Source organism: Python bivittatus, unplaced genomic scaffold, assembly GCF_059951505.1.
Source record: "Python bivittatus isolate LINGU-HERP-01145 unplaced genomic scaffold, Pbiv_v1 ctg000330_np1212, whole genome shotgun sequence".
NCBI classification, from domain to species: Eukaryota; Metazoa; Chordata; class Lepidosauria; order Squamata; family Pythonidae; genus Python; species Python bivittatus.
In genome coordinates, this window is record NW_028277058.1 from 30,250,035 (window position 1) to 30,271,891 (window position 21,857).

General features: G+C 39.9%; 1 protein-coding gene and 1 long non-coding RNA gene across 4 annotated transcripts in view; one reads left to right on the forward strand and one right to left on the reverse strand.

The window, feature by feature from the left end:
• Positions 1-2,374, reverse strand: part of NTN4 (netrin 4) — a 50,648-nt gene extending 48,274 nt beyond the window's left edge. For 2 of the 3 annotated variants that reach the window (XM_088141899.1, XM_025164370.2), the window contains exon 1: positions 1,719-2,374. In XM_088141899.1, coding sequence (XP_087998025.1) covers positions 1,719-1,773 — 55 coding nt within the window. In that variant the 5' untranslated portion in view covers positions 1,774-2,374. The remainder of the gene's footprint in view (positions 1-1,718) is intronic. The other variant, XM_007424625.4, reaches the window with a different exon arrangement.
• On the forward strand, positions 1,091-16,665 carry LOC148215935 (uncharacterized). Its single transcript, XR_015796431.1, has 4 exons — positions 1,091-1,254; positions 7,660-7,764; positions 7,852-7,949; positions 15,087-16,665. It is a non-coding gene; the product is annotated as an uncharacterized LOC148215935 (long non-coding RNA).
• The last annotated feature ends 5,192 nt before the right edge of the window (positions 16,666-21,857 follow it).

Consider the following 21,857-nt stretch of genomic DNA (forward strand, 5'->3'; position numbering starts at 1 on the left):
ATTTTGATTAGTATAAACAAAAAACAAAACAGAGAGAAACTTGGACAAGCTTTCCAGATTGCCCTTTGAAGTAGGCCAGGGCAAGAAACAGGCACCGTAGGGATTCTTGGAATGCTACTTTAGCGTTGTAGGGTATATTAACAGAATCTTGAAAATCTGTCCAAGTTTCTCTCTCTCCCATATTATACTGAAGCAAAATCAAGGCAAGGTTAGTTTGAGGGTTTTTTTCATGCTTCCTTCAATCTCTGGATAGTGTAGTCCGTCCCTTAATTAATCCTTGCAGCATTTTTTCTAAACTGTACTATCTAGTCTGAGTATGAAGAAATAATAATGTAGTTGCATGGAAGTAGCTTTCTTGTTTTTGTTCCATTCCTCAAATCTATATGAGATATTTCATACTATTTAAAGAATAAAGTGCCAGCACGTGTATTCATATAATGAATATGAGTGCAAAAGTATACTCCTCAAGTATAAATATTCAGAAGGAAAATCAATATGCAAAGAATGCCAGCAAATCACAAATAATGTCTAAACTGTTCACTGCAACTGACAAAATAATCCAAGAAAAACAATTATCATACATTTCAAAGAGGAGTTCTCAGAACTTCTGTAATCTCTAGAAATCATGCCACTGGAATTGCCTTAAGTAACTTTCTTCTGCTTCTGTTTAAATAATTGTGCTATTTACTTAGCATTTATAGATTCATTTTTCTAGTAAGTAAATTCTGTCCTCCTATGTTACTCACATAGCATATGCCAATACAGACCTTGTTAGTCTTTCTTTAATTCCACTTAAATCAGTGGGGGAAATTACACATTTCTTGTTGATTCAGTGGGACTAATAAGGCCCATTTAGGATCCAGGGCTCTGTGTATATTCTCTGTTGAAATACTGGTTATTACTGAGTGCATATATTGTTATACACTGACAGTGAATGAAGGTAGGTAGGATCGACAATTCTGTATACCTTTTTTTTTGGTGCCTTCGAGTCAGTGTTGACTCCTGGTGACTGACTGGACTAGTCCCTGCAGTTTTCTTGGCAAGGTTTTTCAGAAGTGGTTTGCCATTGCCTTCCTAGGGCTGAGAGGAAGTGACTAGCCCAAGGTCACCCAGATGGCTTTGTGCCTAGGGCAGGACTAGAACTTACAGTCTCCCGGTTTCTAGCCTGATGCCTTAACCTCAACACCAAACTGGCTCTCTCTGTATACCATAGATGCCCATTATTCCAGTTTAACCATTTTTCAAGTGAGGAAGGTAAGCTGCAAAGTCACTAATAATATTATAATATTCTTATATTTGGTGGTTTTAAAATTCCATTTCCCAAGGGTATGCTGAGTCATATGCAAAACGCCATATATTACCTGCGGAATTATTTTAAAAAATTTGACTTTCTGTCTTGCACAGCTAGCCCTTTAAGGATTTTCTTCTAAACTCAGGGAACCGCTAGCAATATTTAGAAAGCGAATGTTGTCTCATTTACAGGGAGACAAGCGCTTCTGATCTGGGTTCAGCCGAGGAAGAAACTCTGCGGGCCAGAGGGGACGCTTTTCAGCTTGTCCCAAGCAAACTACGGAGGGGTGCGTGTGAAACACCCTAGAGTTTATTGCGAGCCAACGCCTCGCGTGAGGAACCGTTTCTAAAAGCATCTCTTCTCCGCCTATCTGCGAGGGGAATAGCTACACACGGGCACGTACGCACCCCGGCTCTGAGTCACCCACCTGCAGCCACTGCAGAGCAGCCCAGCAACGCGAGGTGCCAGAACGGACTCCCCATGGTGGACCGCGGGGCAAAGAGCAGGCATGCAGTCCTGTAGGCGCGAACGCGGAGGCTGCCTGTGCCCGCCCGATCGGGGCGCCTGCCGGCCGCTAAGGGCGACAGCCAGGCTCCCTCGCCACAGGCCCCCGCGGGGCGACGGCCGGAGGACCTCTGGAGCCAACCCGAGCTGCATGTGCTACCGCGGGCATCTTTTTCGCTCCTCGCCGTAGCCGATCACCGCCAGCCCGGCTATGAGTCGCTCCCTCGCCGCCCGCCGCCGCCTACTTCTCCCCGCTGGGGGATCCCCGGCCAGGTGCATTAAGAAGAGGCGCCGACCCTCCTGTCCCGCCCCTCCGGCTCGTCTCCTCGTCCCGAGTGACAACCCTGAGAGGGGAGTGGCGGCAGCGGTGGCTCATATTAAAGCGGCGGTGGAGCCCCAAGAGAAGGAGGAAGGAGGAGGAGGAGGAGGAGGAAAAGGAAGAAGAAGAAGAAGGGCCGGCTTCAGCTGCTCCCGCGCCTCCCGCTCTGTCATAGTGGGGAGTACAGACCGCCTTTCTCGTCCCCCGCTCGCCCTTCCTCGCTCTCTTGGCCGCCGCCGCCTGCCTTCCCTCCTCAGCCAGCCCGCCTCTGCCCTCTAGGGGACCTGGTGCGGCGGTGGAGCAAACAGCAGGCTGCCCAGTGGCACCCGGCCGCTGCCCTTCCCCTCGCAGCATTCCTCCAAACCACTGACTTTTCCCCGCTGCCACTTTGTGGCACGCGAAGGTGCCTCAGCCGGATGGGCAGCCCCAGCGCTGGGGGGCGGGCGGGAAGGGAGAGGAGAGGAGAGGATTTCCCCACTTCTTTCCCCTGTCTGCCCTCAGCCGGCCGCCTTCCACCCCTCTGCCTTCTTCCCCGGCCTTGTTGTTCTCTTCACTCCCAGCTTGCCTCCGAGGGCGACTGACCTCCTTGACCTGCAGTCACCGCGGCCATCTTCTCTTGCCATGACCGCCTCGCAGACTCAGTCGCCTTCCACCTGGGTCGTCTTCTTTCTCTGTCTTTCTAGTTGCTTCCCATACCTTATGCTTAACCCACTTCCATTAAAAAAAAAAAAAAGTCCAAGAATTAAGCCAAGGTCTCCAGTTTAGATACTAAAGATGGAGTGACTGCATTAACACATTAATGTGCGCACTGAGCAGTGGTGCCTTTCCCTTTAGGTCAGTGTTTCTCAACCTTGGCAACTTTCAGATGTGTGGATTTCAACTCCCAGAATTCCCCAGCTAGCAAGAATTCTGGGAGTTGAAGTCCACATGTCTGAAAGTTGCCAAGGCTGAGAAACACTGCTTTAGGAGATGGACAGGAGGCAGGGCTCTGAAGGGCGAGAGGAACTGAGCAGGGCCAGGACACAACTCTATCCACTCCCTCAGGGAAGATGCCTGGCCTACAGTGACTATCACAACCAAATCTGCCTGGTATCTCTCTCACTCTCTCATTAAGCCCTTTATTTTCAAGTTAATCACCAAAGAGCTTTTCTAAACTTTGCCTCATAACATTTTCCTCTCTGCCATTACAAAAGGACCTCATCATTTCAGTTTTGGCACACATGGTAGGCAGCTCTCTCTACCAGAGATGTTTTCTACATACATTAGATAATTGCGTGAAGTGGGAAATTATCTCCTAGTAAAAACTTAGTGAAAATCCCATCACTAAAAAGGGTAGGTTTTTAAGTACTACTAGAAATCCTTCTGATCCATAGGCTGAATGGTTATACACTATTAGCTACAACATAGAACAAAATGGCTGCCATGATTCATTTCTTTTTGTGGCATTAGAATCATGCTGCAACTTAATTTGTATCTTGCTTCTTTAATGTGTATAACATTTTTTGTTATCAGAGCAACTTACAGGTATCTTAAAATGACACATTATTCAATAGTGCAGCTTTTTTGGTAGAAACATCTAGATGTTGTAATCCAACACATTGAAAGAATGCCAGGTTCATTCATTTAGAAGATACTGAGGAAAGAATTGTGAGCTAGGAGAATGTGCTGGTGCTGATTTATGCTCTACGCACTGTTCACTATAACTGTTTAGTGATAGAATCACTGGCCATAATAACATGTAAGTCACGTATGAGAGCAATAGACGCGTATATTCATCTCACCTCCTGCACTCATTACAGGCAGTCACAATTGTTCCTGAATCCTGCAGCTGAACATGCACATGTTCTATCCTGGTAATATATGGTAAAGCCCTGCAAAATATGGAACGTTAAAGGGTAGGAAAATGAGTTTAGGGCCATGTTGATTATTTTGTTTAATCCCTGTTAGCTTCCTCTTTGCTGAAAAGGTCATAGATATTCTTCTGAAGTTTCTTCAAGGCTTGTCCTGAGAATCTTGCCATTCTGGTTGGCAGCAAAAGAAATAGCTGATCTTCAAGAAGTGAGCTATGTTGAAAGTGAAATTATAGTCTATTCCTCAAATAGATATTTCTCTGATGTGAAATGATATTGCATATATCAGTACTTTTACTTGTGTGCTGTTTGCATTGATGCTTATTTCATTTTCTTTTGAATTTGTTTCAGCGTAACATGGACTTCCTCAATACAATGCTATTAAACCTGCTATTGTTAAAATTTACTAGGACTGCTGAGTTGCTGAATTCATATGACAGAACCAACATTCCTGGATGTATATAAAACATTGACTATTAACAAGAGGATATTAGATGGGAAAGAACTGTTTAAATGCAGGCCATATAATACATACTTAGGTCTTTGGAGATCATTATTCCACTAAAGAAAGTTTAAAAAAACAATTTCCCTTATTATGAAAATGGGTGCTGAAAATATCTCTTTACTCAATGGATTATCTTTCTATAATAGGAGTTCACAAGCTGTGGGTTGCAACCTTTGGATAATCGCAAACCACATAGAAGAGAGTCCAGTTTTTTAAAAAAAGCTGATCAGGTTTGCCCAGTCAAAGCTGGAGCATGACAGAAACTTGTAACTGCTTTGCCTGAGTGTCTGCAGCAGGCCTGGGCTTGCTTAGGAGCAAGGGTTAAGAGATAGCCAATAGCAATAGCCAACTGTGAAAATAATCTGCCAATCAAAGCAGTCCTGTGACTGTTGAATGTTCTCCACCAGCTGGCAACTTCTAGCATGACACATACTGTAGATCCATTGTCTCTGGAATATCTGTAGAAGTGTAACTGTTAGTGAAGTTCAGTATTTTCTTCTCTTATTTTAAATGTCCAGCCTTTCAAAATAGGAAAGCAAAGAGGTAGCTGAATTAGACTGCTCACTAAGGATGTTGACACATGGCTTGATCAGTACTTGCTGCCAGTGCCACAGTGCTCCTGCAGCAGACATGCAGTGTTTTTGTATCTGTATGCCTGTTATATATTTGTATGGGTGAAGATTTACAGTCAGACTTGCCCTATTACAATTTGTGAATTTCCTCCTCCTGTGAAAAGATGACTCTGTGATTGGTGGGAACAAGCACTGGATCATGGTTTTGGGCTCCACCATACCACAAGTTTGATCTGTAACCATAGACCCAATCTACTTTTTGCCCTGTTATATCTGTTTTGCCCTATTAGTACCCATTGTAGATTACAGATACTTTTACCCTGCTTTTGTTCATATATCTACAGTTTGCAGCAGAATCTTCATGAGATCATTGCTCAGCCTGAACTGAACATAGAGAACAGGGAGATTGCTTTGGGAAATGATGGCATCACTTCATGGTGGCAGGTCGGGGCCCTCTCTGACCGAAGTCCCCCCCCCCCCCCACTTACAACTCTTTTGCAGCTAGAGATTTGAAATTGGCAGAAGGGGGTAAAACTATAGATGCAAAATATCTTCCCAAGTGGGTTAGTCCTTTTTGGTGGTGGCGAGGGGTATATTATGCTCTCTTGTTGCTGTTTTTGGCTGATGTTATTGTGGGCAGAGAAGAAGAACCCAATCGCAGGTGCTGTAATGTATAAACTCACATGGAAATGAAATGCCCCAATTGAGTAGAGATGTTAGGAGGCAGGGGGCATGATGAGAAATCCCTCCATGGAAAACAGCCCCAGTCATAATAATGTTGATAACATTGCAGATTTCCTCCCTGCCCCTCTTCATTAAGGAGAAAGCCAAGGAAAAAAGGACTAGAAATCATATCCAAAGTTATTCTATAAGACAGCCTAAATTGCTTGTCTCCCATGCTGCTCCCGGCTGTTTCTGAAGCAACTATAAAAAATCCTGTCTGGATTGCACTGGTTTGTCAAGGGGCAGGGTTGGTGCTAAGTCCAGACAATGACCATTGCAGGCCCTGATTGGTGGTTCCCCTCTTCTTGCCCTTCCCATCCATTCTTTGTAACTTGATTTCAACATGCACATGTTGCAGTTTAAAGATGGGAAGGGAAGGGAAGGGTTAGAGGGGACACACAGTGGGAAAGAGAGTATGCTTCACCAAGCTTGGGCAGAAACTGAAAGGATGCCCACTAGGAGACGTCAGGGTAGAATGAAGGTGTGTTGGCTGAAGAAGTGGGGAAAACATGAAAAGAGTAGCCTGAAGATTTATTGAACTCCATGGTCCTTATGGGTCATTACTGGCTTAATTGAAAGAAAAAACAAAACAAAACAAAACAAAGGAAGCTGCTGACCAGCTGAGAACCCAGCAGCCCAGCAACCCGGGATGAAATGGCCATACAGTGATCAGCTGCTGAAGGGATGGGTGTGCCAGTTGGAACTGAGGATGTTGCTAGACTGGAATATAGCTTGACAGAGAAGGCCTTAAGACAGCTCAGATTGGGAAATAGTACTTTTGAAGCAAAGCAAAGCTTCAAAACACAGGCAGGGGTGCATTTGCAGTGGCCTGGAAGTGGGTGGAAGACAATTATGTCTATTTTTGTTTTCAAGAAATGATAGGTAGCTCATTCTGGCAATAGGGCAAGCAGAAAATGTGGATCTGGCCTAGATATGGAAAAGTTTCTGATTCATGAAAATTGCCAGTAGATAGGGTATTCTACTGGTGGACCAAAGAGAACAACATTTGGTGCTCTGAAGTGTTTAGGAAAGAGTTGTGCTTTAATTTTGGAAACAAATGTGTATGCAGGAATACTTACTTTGTTTTTCTATTAGGGCAATTCAAATTATAAAACATTTTATCATAAAAAATTAAAAGAGGACAATAGAGTTTATTTTTTAACTACAAGCCTGACCAAAGTTCACTTTTTAATATATTGGCATCTGTATAAGTATGTAGCATTCTTGTTATAGTTTAACAAGATGTCTTTGCATGGGGTGCAGTTATTCAGATTCTTTTAGCTATCTGGAGTAGTGTCATGTGTTTGGTTAGGTCAATTTGGGGGGGGGGTCATTTTTCCTCTCTGAACCTGAAATTCAGTTTGTGTTAAAGGCCATGCAATAGACATGTTCATATCTAGTAGAACCACCAGAACAAGTTAGCTTGACCCAAATTCCCTTAATTGACATGTCATTGTAATGGGCTAGATTTTCAGCTTCAAGAAAGGCAATTATTATATGTCTATAAGCCAGTTTATGGACACTTCTACAGGGAATATATGTGCCAGTACAAAATTAGCTCTAACCATCCCTCCCCATCTTCTCATGACTCTCTCAGTGTCTGAGAGCTGAGGCTTTATTGTTGTTGTTCCACACCAGTTTGAGCATAAAGGAGGCCTTTTCTTTTACAGCTTTACAGAACTTGTGGTTGCTTATTTTCCCATTGGCAGAAGCAACAATTCTCTGTCTCTCAGCTCTGAACTTCAGTGGCCGGTACCTGCTGCCTTTCTATGGGCATTGCTTAGAATGTAACTTCCTTTTTCTCCCACTCTACCTGCAGCATGTAACCATGGTTAGTGATAGTAGGAAAAGTGCCTGTTGCAGAAATGCTGATTTCTATTTTTCCTCCTTCACAGTGTGGAAGTAGATGTTAAATCCAGAATGAAAGGCAGTTTTGCAGCCAGAAAGATTTTCTTCAAAGCAGTCATTCAGACAATGCACTCAATGCACCCTAAAAACAGGTATGGCAGGCGCTAGCAAGTTAAATTTCCTTTGTGTCTGGAGAGAAGCTGAGTGGCTTTTTTTTTCTTTTTTCTTTTTGCTCCCAGAACTGCAGTAGCTCAGAGGAAAAACACTAATTGAATGACATTTTTTTGTATTCTCCTGATTGACCCAAAGTGTTCCTTTACATTATCATCTTTTCAAGGTAAGTAGAAATAAAGATTAATACAGTTTCACTATGAATGACTGAGAGGTTTGGGGAATGGAAACAAGAGAGATGTTGAAGTGCTTTAGAAGGTAGTATAACCACACAAATTAAGATTTCTAAATTGCATAGATTTAGAACTGAAGTATTTGCAAACCTATATTTTTGAATACTAAAAAAATGTATTAAGCCTTCTAGTAGAAAAAAATGGCTTCATCTGCATCACTAAACTAATCTGGGATTAACTCCATTCATAATAAGAAAGTCTCAAACTATCAATATTACCTGCCAAATGGTAAAGAAGATTTTATGAAAAAATAGGTGTCTGACCCCATATTTCCATGCATTCTGGTTTCTTCTCCATTTTGGCCAGCCTCCCATTTTTTTTCCAGTGAAGTTTCTCTGCAGTGCATGTATGTATGTATGCATGTATGTACAGATAGTCCTTGCTTAATGACCAGAATTGGGACTAGCGACTCCATCACTAAGTGATGTGGTCATTAGGTGGGACATCACATGACTACGACTTACTGCTGGCTTCTCCATTGACTCTGCTTGTTGTAAGCTGGCTGTGAAGTGCACAAATGGCAATCATGTGACTGCGGAACACTGTGACTTTTGTAAATGCCTGCCAATTGCGAAGTGCACGAATCTCAGTCACATGACCACGGGGATGCTGTTACGTCATAAGTGTGTGGACCGGTCATAAAGTTACTTTTTCAGCACCATCATAACTTCAAACAGTTGCTAATCAGGGGAGTCATTAAGTGAGGATTATCCGTATGTATGCATTCAATTTATATGGCCACCGATCTTAAATTCATGACTCTGGATGGCTAACAACAGTTTAAAACACCATAAAAACATAGAGAAATAAAAGCAAGACACACACAATTATCAGCTGAGGTAAAAAAAACAACAACCAATCAACATAACCATTGTGCAGGCTCTGCCATAGATCCGGATCATCAAGCTTGGTAACAAAACCATGTCTTTAAGGCCTTATGAAAGGCCACCAGGTGGTTTGGGTCCAATCTAATCTCTTGGGGGAGGAGGTGATATCCCAAAGAGTGGGTGCCACAACAGAAAAGGCTATCTTCCTGGGCCCTGCCAGATGATACTCCCTGTCTATATCAGCTGTAGCTTCCTGAGGCTCTTCAAAGGCAGTCCCATGTAAAGCACATTGTAGTAGTCCATTTGGGAGATAAATAAGGCAGGAGTGACCATGAGCATAGTCTCTGGTCCAGGAATGAGCACAATTGGCACACAACACAAAGTTGTGCAAAAGTCCTCCTGACCATGGCTGCCTTGAACAGGAGCCCTAGTTCAGGAGGACCTCCGGATTGCATATTTGTTCTATTTGGGGTAGTGCAATCCCATCCAGAACTAAAGATGGAAAGTCCCTGGAACCAGAGGGCCCTAATACTCAAAGTCACTCAATCTTGCTAAGATTGGATTGAAGCCTATTGTTCCCCAACCAAACCCCCACAGCTTCTAGACACCAAGACAGAACCTCCATAACATCACCTGGCTGCTAGGGTGGAGATTTAAAGCTGGGTAACATCAGCATACTGATGATACCTCACTCCAGTGCTTTCATGTAGAACAGGAGTGGAAAGAGTAGCAAACCCTGTGGAACACCACAAAGCAGGGGCTGCAGGGTGGACCTCTCCCCAACTATCAATACTGACTGGAACCAGCCACAGAGGAAGGAAGAGTACTAGCACAACACAGTACCATCCACTCCAAACACCAAAGAATACCATGATTGATGGTATTAAAGGCAGCTGAGAGGCGAAGAAAAGCAAGGATGGATGCACCTCTGTTCCCACCAGAGATCATCTACAAGTGCAATCAGTGCTTTTTTGGCCCCACGCTCAGATCTGAATCCTGACTGAAAGGGGTCCAGATAATCTGCTCCTTCCAGCATTCTGTGGAGTTGTCATGCAACCACCTTCTCTACAACCTTCCCTAAAAAGGGAAGGTTGGAGACTGGATGAAAATTGTCCAGTAAATGGATAATTCTTGGTCTAGCAATGGCTTCTTGAGGAGAGGATGAACTACTGCCTCTTTAAGAGATAGTAAGATCACCCTCCCCCTCAAGGTAGAATTCATCACTGCCAGAACCCAGCCACATGTCACCTCTCAGGAGGCCTTAATCAATCAGGAGGGATATGGATCTAATATATTAGATGGCCGAGCTAACAGTTGTGAGAAACCAATCCTTTTGTGTTAATGCCCTGCTACCTGTGCATATTTGCTTTTGATCTTTCCGTAAAGGACTGAAAAGAATGTCCAAGAAACATAAATTAAACAGAGAGCACAGCTGATGTTGTTGTTAGAGTTGTAGAGAGTTTTCTTCCTTGACTTTTCTTTAATATAGGAATTCACCAGAGACTGCAGCATGACTGAAGCTTCCTTTTTAGAAAGCTTTGAAAACTTTTCAAGCCAACAGGATGCCATGCTTGAGTCTAATTTCCTGTATTAGAATTAATATTACCGGAAATCAACTATCAGTAACTATGCTAATCAATAGATGTGGCCAAATTAGAATAGGTGAAAATAGGGGTAAACATAGCTATCACCCCCACACATATACTCATAACCAGCTATTTCTTTTCTTATTCCTGCTTTTCCTTATTACCCTTATACATCTGAACCTAGTTTGAAAAGTTAAACATGGTCCCAAGGCCCCACTTGACCTAAGCATATTTTTTCAAATAATTCACAGAGATGAAAGGTAGAGGCTGAAAAATAGTCCCTACTTGGGAATATAACACTCAGTCCAAATTCTTTTATGACCTTTTATGACCTCTGTGCACTTCTATCTCCATGTCTCTTTCATTCATTGCTTTGTGAAGAGAAAAGTGAAGTATCATACCGATATGGAATCTCCCAAGTTTTCCCTTTACTGCCAATAACCCAAACCATCCCTCAAGATATGCATTATTATACAATTATATTGGCTGGAAACTTTTTCAGAACTCAGTTAAATGAACAAGACTAATATGTATGTGGCTCCATGGCTAACGTACTGAAAAGTACAAAAACCATTGTGTTAATCAATTTTGCAATTCTTTCATTTAAACTTAAACTTGGTGAATTCTACCAGTGAGGTCAGAACATTTTCTTATCTGAACTTATTCAATTAAAATTTTTACAGAAATAATATAGAATTGCTACTGAATCTCAATCACAGTGCAGGTGTGCACATGAAACAAAATAGGCTAAATAACAAGAAACAGTGAGACCCAACATAAATTGTATGGAAAAGTCCTAATGAAAAGAAAAGAAAAAGAATTATTCATAATTGAATAATGATGGTGACATCTAGTGTCAGCTACAGGAATGAACTGGTCGAAATTCAGACAATACTTTAAAAAAATAAAATGGCATACTAAGAGTTGATTTCTATATCTAAATTATATAGGTCATTGACTCAAATTGATAGGTAAATGTAAAGACAGCCTCAACGATGGACAGTTTATATATTTCAGAGCTGTATGGAATTCTTTCCATATCCTCATTGTGGCAAAAGGTGGAAAGGTTCTATTTGGATTATAAATTATACAATTTAAAATTAATATTAAGGCAATATACTTATTAGAATACTTCATGATAATTTGGAAGCTTTTTAAACAAAAATTATTTAGAAATAAAATAATGTAGAAACTCCAGTGGAAGAGAATGTAGAAATTTCAATATTTTCAAGAACAAGAACTATTCATCAGGCTGTGTGTGTGTGTGTGTGTGTGTGTGTGTGTGTGTGTCTTTGAGTCAGTATTGACTCTTGGTGATGGCCTGGACAAGTTTCTGCAGTTTTCTTGGCAATGTTTTCAGAAGTGGTTTGCCATTGCCTCCTTCCTAGGGCTGAGAGAGAGTGACTGGCCCAAGGTCACCCAGCTGGCTTTGTGCCTAAGGTAGGACTAGAACTCCTGATTTTTAGCCTGGTGCCTTAACCACTTGTTAGAAAGGAATCTTACCAGGATCATTTCGTTTTGTCCTGATTACGGCGGAAAGACTGTAGGGCAGGAAAACTTGATTTTCTTCCCACATACTCCACCAAACTGGCTCTCATTCATTCATCAGGCTAGGTGGTTAAAAAAAAACAAACAGAAAAAAGCAGTAGGCAGAAAGAAATGTAGTACGTCTTAAAGCCACATTTTGTTATTGTTGTTGTTGTTTTACTATATTACATTGGACGGGATGGTTTGAAATTATGGAGCCTGCACCATATGAATAATTCAGATGCATATGAATGGCTTCCACATGCAGATGTGAAACTCTCTGGAGTCATCATCTGGAGATTCTACTCATTTACTGGCTTTCTCTCTCAAATCAAATGCTGGAGTGCCTTGAGTAATGACATGAATGGAGTCAGGCTGGCATGCATTGACTTGTTCTTCTCATAGCAGGATCTTGAGCAGTAAATCCCTTAATGCAATTATAGAATTGCATAAATTGAATTTAGAAATGGAGGGGATTAAGCATTAGCTGGTTAAAAAAAAACACTACTAAAACAGTATATAAAGTGTGGGAATAAGCTGTAGTAAGTTCTTGTCCATGCTGAGTATATCAACAAGGAAGCTGAATGTTGTTAGATTCTATTAGACTTTGCCTTGGCTTGTTATACTGACAAACATAATGGGGACATATGAGCCAAGATAGCTATGCAAGGTCCCAGAATTTTGGTGAGTTGGTACTCTGGACAATAGGAAGGAGCAGGTGTTGTAAGCACTTTTTCCAATTAGGGTGGTAATTCACAAAAGTTTAGGTAAAGCGTTCAAGGGCCAACCTCATTATGTCCAGATAGGTTCCTGTTCAAATTACTAGATCCAGCCCTGTTACCTTATTTCAACCAGCCTCAGAAGAGAAAACACAAACCCCAAAAGCTGAAGCAAAAAATGGAGACTGCCCTTATGAAGAGTCATTTGAGAGGGGAAACCCACACTCCTGATTGGCTCCTCAGTTTTTTTGTTTTCCTGGGCTTCAGTTTCCTCCACTCACTGGATAGACAGATCAGCTAACTTTCCTTTACTGTAATTCTTTCAGTGCCTAGACCTCTTCAAGTGAAATTTCTCCACATTTATTACAGTAGTTCATTATTATTCTATTATAATTACTATAATATATAAATTCCATGTCTAAAGAATTAAATAGAATGACATGTAATATTCAAGACCATTACCTACCCATATCCCTTTCTTTTAAATTATCCTCATGGTGGATTTGGTCACGAAATATTTAAACAGCTACATATATTACTATATTCTTATTTGGTTCAAGCAGTCAGATTTGTTCTGACTGACAATATATCCAGGTTCTGGAGCCTCCCAGGAAGACAAATGAGCTCCATTTCAAATTTTAACTTGAATTTTAGTTTAATCAGAAAGTTCAGCAAATTGCACAGTTAGTTTGCACTGGAACTGTTGAAATCACTGAAACTGACTTCTCTGAAGTGTGCTTGAATCAGGGTTCCAGCTCTCCAGGGAAAGGCAGTCATGAAAGACTACACATTGGTCAATGAGACTTATAATGAATGTCATGTCTGTTACACTATGCTGTTGTCCAGATGAGAATTATTTCTATTTGCTGTTGCTTGTGACAGATGGGCTAGATCAGCTTTTCCCAACCTGTTGCCTTTTCACATTTTCATACTAGAAAAAGTAGCATTTGGGGAAAATCTAAGAATATGTTAGTTTGCAGTGCTGTTATTTTCAGTTGAAAAAGTACAAGCAATACATTACTATTATTGCTCCTAGTCGACAGGTTTTGTTACTTATTACCTGCCCAATGCATGTGAGTTTGCTGACCAAAATAGTTGCTTGGTAATTTTAAATGGTACTTCAGAACAAAGAATTTCTATTGGCATATGCACTTTAAATGAAAAATGCTAAGAATTCCTTTGCTGTCACTTATGGCTGCAAGCCAGTTGGTTCCTTGCCAGTTTCCTTAGCAAGGTAAAAGGTAGGATACAACACACAGTACAGACAAACTAGAACAGTTACCCTGGAGGGAGATGTGCTCTCACATCTTGCTGTGGATTCCTTTAGTATGGGTGTGTGTACAAGAGCAGTGATTTATGGAGCTTTCAGAGACGGTTACTCGGCTTTCTGTCTTTCTATATTTTTACAATGCTTTAAGTTTTAATACTCAGAAGAAAAGAAGAAAGTAACTTGGCACATTCCACCCTGTTAGAAGAGAGAACTGTAGGTGCTGCACAGCCAGCCCAGAGCTTCCTAAATTGCTCCACTTACCTCAAGCCCTAAAGAAGGGGTAAGCCACTTACACCCCAAGGCCCTGGGCAGCCCAGAGGCTCCTTTGTTACATCCTTAAGAACCCTCTCCAAAAACAACTGCCCAAAACTGTAGTATGGTTTCCTGTCATTTGAGCTGCATAAGGAAAGCTTTCAAATAGATTTAACATAAACTGAACAAAGCAAAACAAAACAAAGAACCCGTCCAGCTCCCAACCCTCAAGCAATGCAGACTCAGAAAATTCTGTCTCTACCTATTTTTTTATCAAATCAATTTTATCAAATCCTTCATTATGGTCAATGACCAGATGTCCCACCTACTTTGCATCATCAGCCTGCCCAACTGGAGTGTCCCAGGCCACAAACCTTTTGCCCATTTCTGCTGTAGAAGATTCTGTGCTCTCATCAGTGCTCAGTTAAGATCCAGTTGTAGTCCAGCCAGCTTCTCTTCAATGGAATATGGGGTCACACCTTTACTTCTGCCAATGAAATGTCTTGGAGTGGCCCTGGCCTGAGACCATGGAGAGCTACTATTTTCTTACACTGCTAACCCTAACATTTGCATAGCAGGAACTAGATTTTAAATTTTTCCATAGTTCAAAGTTTTGAGGTAGGTATGAGCTTAAGAACTAGAGGGGGGGGGAAAAGAACGTCCTTGTGATGATCCCACTGCTATTCTTGCTGGATTCAGGAACAGCTCTTAGCTATTCTCCCTGGAGGAATGATTGATTTTAAACTATGGCTGAATAAAAGAGAAGTATTATTTCTCACAGTACACACTATACAATGGAATGTATTTTTCACACCACACTCACTTCTAACTGACATCATTTCTGAAGGTATGTGAAACAACATAAACCCATTAAATCTGTTTATCACAGGTAAAAGTGGACTGAATCCATATGTCATGAGCAAGAACTCTTTCAAACCACTTTCACTGCTTTCAACAAAATTAAACATCTGTCTCCACCCCATGATTCACAATGAATATATTTTTCTGCCAATTCCATTTTATTGATTCCGTTACAACTGTTACTGCAAAACTACAGTTTCTTGGCAAAGCTGACTAGGACCTTCTGGAAGTTTTAATCCCAGCAGATCTGATAGCACCAGGTCAGAAAAAACTATCGTGGACTGTGAAACTAATCTGGATAGCCTTCTAAGGATTATGATCCTCTATATTCTGTCCCCACTTCCTTGCAGAATTCTTCTGAAACAAGAAGATGCTCCCCAAAGATAAAAGCAGCACCAGAATAATAATTTTACTTTATTATGATTATAATGTATTTTGTTTTCTGCATTTCAAGTATGTTTTTTCCTTTCTAACTTCCTTACAATACATATTGAGTCTTTCTCCCAAGCTCTTGTTTTGTTTTGCATACATACGGTATTGCATCATCCTTGCTTTGCCTAAATACTCTTTTCTCTGCCACTGAACTGAAAAACTTATTTTTTCCAACTCACCATCTCTGCATCTCACTTCACTTGCTAGTCAGGTTTTGCCCTTTTTCACCACAGTGAATTATAAGGCTGTCTGGGAGAAATTATCTCAAATGAATATAAAACAATTAAACACAAGGCAGACACTGGTGCCTGCCAAATAATTTCAAAGCAATTATTGCATGTTTTACTTTGTGCTTTAAGGTATGAATTCAAGAGTCAAATAATTTTAGCTGCTCAGGAATGTGTAGCAATTATACGCAGCTCACATATATTTGAGACTGAATTGAGCTTTCATGGTTAGTCCACACTCATACATCAGTCAGGATACTGATTATAGAGATAACAATTAACCGTATATTGTGTCTTCACTCTTAAAGCAAGTTCTATAGTACATTTTAAAAAATAAAATGGTAATTATCAAGTCTGGCTTAATCTGATTAATGTTAGCCTAAGAAAGGAATTGGGGAATGAGTCTGCTTAATTGTCTTTGCCTATCTGAAAAGATGGATCTAGGTATGTTTAATAAAATTATTACTTATCAAACATACGCATGGGAAGCAATGTGTTTCAGTTATCTTTTTGACACTTCAGAGAGGAAGAGGCAATATATAGCTCTTCTATAGTCCATGTTTCAAATGGATTTATTTCATGACAGTTAATTAGACAATCTAAAATTCCTAACTAGTCAACCCACTTACCGTATTTTTCCATCAATAAGACACCCCCATGTTCAAGACGACCCCCACTTTTCCAACCCAAAATTAAGAAATCAATATTTTAAAGATAGTGCAGAACACATTTTTATTTAGTAATTGGGTAACATTTATCTGATACACTCGGTGGGAGGAGGTCCAAACCATCTCTCTGCAGCTCTATTTCCATGCTCTTTTGCATAACTGATTACATTCAATCACGAGTGAAACTGCCGATAGCTTGTCTCTGCAAACAGACTTCCTCCAATTGGTTTCTTCAGCATCAGCTGACGTCAGTTACATAAGGCTCATGATTGGAGGAAGTCTGTTTGCAGAGACAGTATGGGCAGTTTCACTCGTGATTGGAGGCTCGTGATTGGAGGAAGCCTGTTTGCAGAGTCAAGCTATTTCACTCGTGATTGCAGGCTAGCAATAGGAGGAAGCCTGTTTGCAGAGACAAAGTATGGGCAGTTTTGCAACCGCGCGGTTCTCTCCTCGGCTTACTTCCTTGCATAAGACACCCTTCAATTTTTAGCGTAAGGATTTTAGAAAAAAGTATCGTCTTATAGTCAGAAAAATACGGTAATTTTCTGAGTTACAGCTGTCTTACAATACTTATCACTCTGGAACAGAGAAAGGAAGGCAATGTTTGCAAACAGCTGAAGGAAATGTGAATTAGAGCTGAAAATGTCTGATCTATAAGTTGTAATACTCTACTACATTTCATGTATGTCTGGCTGTTAATGACTAAAAATTATCTAATATCTAGAAAAAATAACAAGTTTATACTATGATAATATAGTGTGCTGATAAATAAACAAAAAATGTTTTTTCTCTAGATGCAAGGGCCATACTTGAACTTTTTTAATAGTGATTTTATTAAAGATTACAATTACAACAGTAAAAACTAATACAAACTAAAAAAATAAAAGAATAAAAAAATAGAAGGTGCAGAAAAGAAAAAACGAGAAAAAATAGAAATAGAAAAAAAAAAGAATATAGCAAAGAAAAAGAAAAGAAATATATAAAGAAGTGATTTCCTCCATCACTAGTATAAACAATTTTAGTAACTTATCACCTTCTTTAAAAATACAGCGAATGATCTCTTCTGCCCATATCCCAACTCTTATCTATAAACAAATTTATAAAGCATCATCATTTCAGTCCTGATGTCAGCAAAAGTCCATTAAGGGTTACCAGAGAAAACAACATATCTATTCTAACCTTGATCAAATAAGCCAACTTTATATTCCTTCCTTTTACTTCTAACAATCTTGATCTTTTGTCCCTTCAAATAATGTCATAGAACTTCTTTTCATTTTTTCTTTGTCCCTTCTCACAAAATTCTTCAAAACTTCAACAAGCCTCTTTTGTAAATATAGGAAAATTATCCAAGTCACTGTCTTGGTCTGTTATTTGTATATCCCTTTTAATTATTAAGACATCCCCTGGTTTCTTTTGTATGTCCAGTGTAACATCTTTTTCCATGTCATTCTTGTAGCCTGTCATTTTTAAATCCACTTTCAAATCAGTCTTGATCTTGTCAGGTAAAGCTTATTCCGCTTCCATAACATCTTTTAAATATCTATACAGGCAGACCCTATTAAAATTAACTTCTGGATCCATTGTTCAGAAATATCCTTCAATATGTCCAATGTTAAAATATTTTGCTTCATTCTGTTAACTGTAAGTCAAGTTTGAGTGTTCTCCTTCAATTATAATCTTTAGTTCCCTCTAGTTCCCTTTAGTTCCCTCTAGTGTCCAATTTTTAAAGTCTTATCTTATTATGTTTTTATTTTTAATTCAAAACAAAAGCATTTTCCCACAGGAAGGGTTTTTTATAAGTAATTCCAAAAACTTATTTCAAATTTATCTGGACCCTTAGTCCATTTGTAACTTTCTAAAATCAAAATTTTAATCACCCTTTTGCTGTTTATTAAAAAAAAAAATTAATTCTTAAACTTGTAGTCAAAACTCCTTTCGCTAAGGATTGAAGGAAATTCACCTGGTGCTATAAAACTTGTCAATACAAAGGTTCCTAATAGCTGCAAAGCAGTTAACAAGCAATTTCTAAAAGTGATTAGAAAAGGAAGTATGCGAACTTAATGTTCTTTCAAAGATGCCAACTGTGGTTTGAGCAAGATGGCTATTCCCTTGTCTCTCAGAGCTCTAAACCTGCTGGAGATAGCTATCTTGCAGTCTCCTTGCGAGAAGCAGTTTTTTGGAGCACTTGTGAGCAATTCAAGTCCTCTCCTTGTCCGGAGAGGAAGTACAAAGAGCCAGTCTACTCACCGGCTCTTCAGTCTACCATAGTTGATGGCTCTGCTTTTCACACAGCTGTCTTCAAGTCCATTTCTTCCCCAGAAGTCCTGGTCTGAGAATTTTTTTAAAAAAATATTTACCTGATGCCCAAAGGATAACTAAGTAGGTATCATGCAGATATCTCTAGGAAGAATATTTATTTATTTATTTATTTATTTATTTATTTATTTGGACAATTTATGTTGCTGCCCATCTCACAACAGTGACTATGGGTAGAATTCAAAGTTAAAGCAACCACAACAACTATCTAACCCATGATGCCCAAGGTTAAAACAATAAACTCAAATAATAAAAGCTACATTGCCAGCAGAGCTCACCTAACCTGATAGCCCAAATGCCAGGTCTTAGAGCCAGGTCTTCAGACCCATAATTGGGGCCTACCACTCCCCATGTTATATCATAGCTTATATGTATTATATTGAGCTTAACTGGAATAAAACTAATAACATTTAAACTGAACACCATTTTGTTTTATTATAGATACATAAACATTAGGATCAAATACCAATAGCTTATTTTAACACAAAACAGTGCAAGCCAATCAACTATTTTAATCCAAAGAAGAATATGTAGTCCTTGTTTGCAGCTTTCAATTCAGCAGTTGCCAATTTAAAATTGTAGCTTAAAGGGCAGATTTCTTATCAAAGGTGATAAGAAGCTATAAGAGATATTCAGTTCTCCAGCATTCAGCCCAGATGAATAAACTCCTTTTTTCCAAACTTTTTTGTGATGTACATCTCTCTCCTCTCAGGACTAAATCAACCAGTTGATGGCAGTTTGTGACAAACCCAGAACAGATGTCTGATTATGGTCTCAGAACTCATATAAAAATAAGAAGAAATGCTCATTCAGATATTTTGATGTGAGACCATAAAATGATCTGGAAGCCAATATAAATGACATAATACTGGTAGGATATGATCATGTCACCTAGATCCAGTCCTCAGCTGCTATATTTTGTACTAACTGAAGTGATTGGACCTCTTCAAGAACAGACCCTTTTACATCTACATTGCAGTTATCTCAATGGATATGAGGGCATGATTCATTGGAGCCAGTTAGTCTGGGCTGACCAGCTTGTGCTATGCAAGTATGATCTGCTGGCTTTTTTAATTTTAATTTTTTTTATAGGAATGTACAATACTATCCTCTATGTGTGACAATCCATCAGCAAGGCAATCTCTGCCTGCCTTTTCTTGCTACACATCAAAAATAATGTTTTCTGGTTTGTGCCAATGCAAGTGTGCTTGCCAGTTCACTTGCTGGCCAGTTCACATGCTGGCTGGGGAATTCTGGGAGTTGAAGTCCACCCATCTTAAAGTTGCTAAGGTTGAGGAACCCTGCTATAAGCCACTCTGACTCTTATGGAGTTGGACAACCTCTGCAATGAATGCATGCATGAATGAAGTAGCAACCAGGCCAACTTATCTTAAGAAAACTACATGGATATATCCATGAAGTCTTCAAGAGTTGAGCACAAGCTAAAGAAGGCTTTGTTGAAAAACTGGCTAAGATCAGATGCATAAAACATTTATCTGTGTTTCTAATATATCTTCATATATATCTTCTCTATTCTTACAATCATATCCTACTTCTATAGGGTGCCAAGGATCCTAGACTGTAAACTCAACTTTTGGCTTACATTCTTTATCGTATTTTCCTTTTTTTTTTTGGTACTGAATAATAATTAAATTGTTATTCCGATGTTCTGAGCAACATATATCTTTACCTACAATACATGTTATAGAAAACACATGTGTTCTTTTGTCCATGGAACTGAAATGATCTAAATAGGAAAAATATAGCATATAAAGAAATTGTTGGATGTAACTTCAAAATTTCAAACTCCATACTTCACTTTATCTTCATCCCAAATATTCTCAAGCTAAATTTATCCATTTTGAAACTCTTATGACAACTCTCAGTTGACCTCATATATTTTCAAATATCATGTGATCTCAACTCTTATTAATGTTTTTAAGAATTTTGCTTACAGACAAGATGCCAATCATTTATTTACTCATTTATCTTTGCTTCTCTTATTGAAACAATAGGACAAATTTTAAAATATATATCAGATCTAACTTATTATCCTATCTCAACATAGTATCACAAACCAAGGGTAGGTGCCTGCTCGTCTGGATGAGATACAGCCTTCCTCGCAGGAGTGCTGTTATATGCTTCAAACCTACCAAAAAACCTATTAAGTTCATTCAGAAAATCTATATGCTTTTCTCATGATGTCGGAGTGGCCTTATAGTCTGTGATAGTCTGAATACCCTGCCACATCCACCTGGTATTTGTAGGATCTTGAAAGAAATTCTGAACTTTCTGACCATAAGCCCACTTTGCTGTTCTTATAGCCCGGTTCAGATCAGCTCTGGCTGTTTTAAGAGCCTCCATATCACCAGACTTAAAAGCAGCGTTCCTCGCTTTCAGCTTTACATATACAGTGGTACCTTGGGTCACGAACGCTTCTGTTCACGACCAATTCAGGTCACGAACAGCACCGTTCGCAAAATTTTGCTTCCATTCGCGAACTCCGCATCAGGTGACGAACAGGATCCGCGGCCATTTTCCCTGTTGTGACACATGGTCGTGGCTTCCTGTAGGGAGGGGGACTCTCCCTCCAAACAATAACCGCCTCCCCACCCGCCTTCCTGTCCTCCACACCTCAAGCAAGGTTAGCGTTCTCTCTCTTCATAGTGTACTGTACTGTACTTTGTGTCATATTTTTGTGGTTTAAAAAAGAAATACATATCTTTCAGAACGGATTAACCGTATTTACATTGAACCTTATGGGAAAATTTGATTCAGTTGGCAACCAAAATCGGTTGGCGATCAAATTCGTAGGGGTCAGAACGGATTAACCGTATTTACATTGAACCTTATGGGAAAATTTGATTCGGGTCGCGACCAATTCGGGTCACGACCAGAGTCACGGAACGAATTAAGTTCGTGACCTGAGGTATCACTGTACTTCATGAGTCATCCAAGCTTTCTGATTTGCCCATATGATAATGTTCTTAGTAACATTGACATCCTCCATACACTTCTGAATATACTGTATGCAGTTACAGATGAAATGTATTCCTCCACATTCATATGTTGGTTATTCGTTGCAGCTTCCCTAAACACATCCCAGTCTGCGCACTCAAAACATCCTTCTAATGCTTCCATTGCTCCATCTGGCCA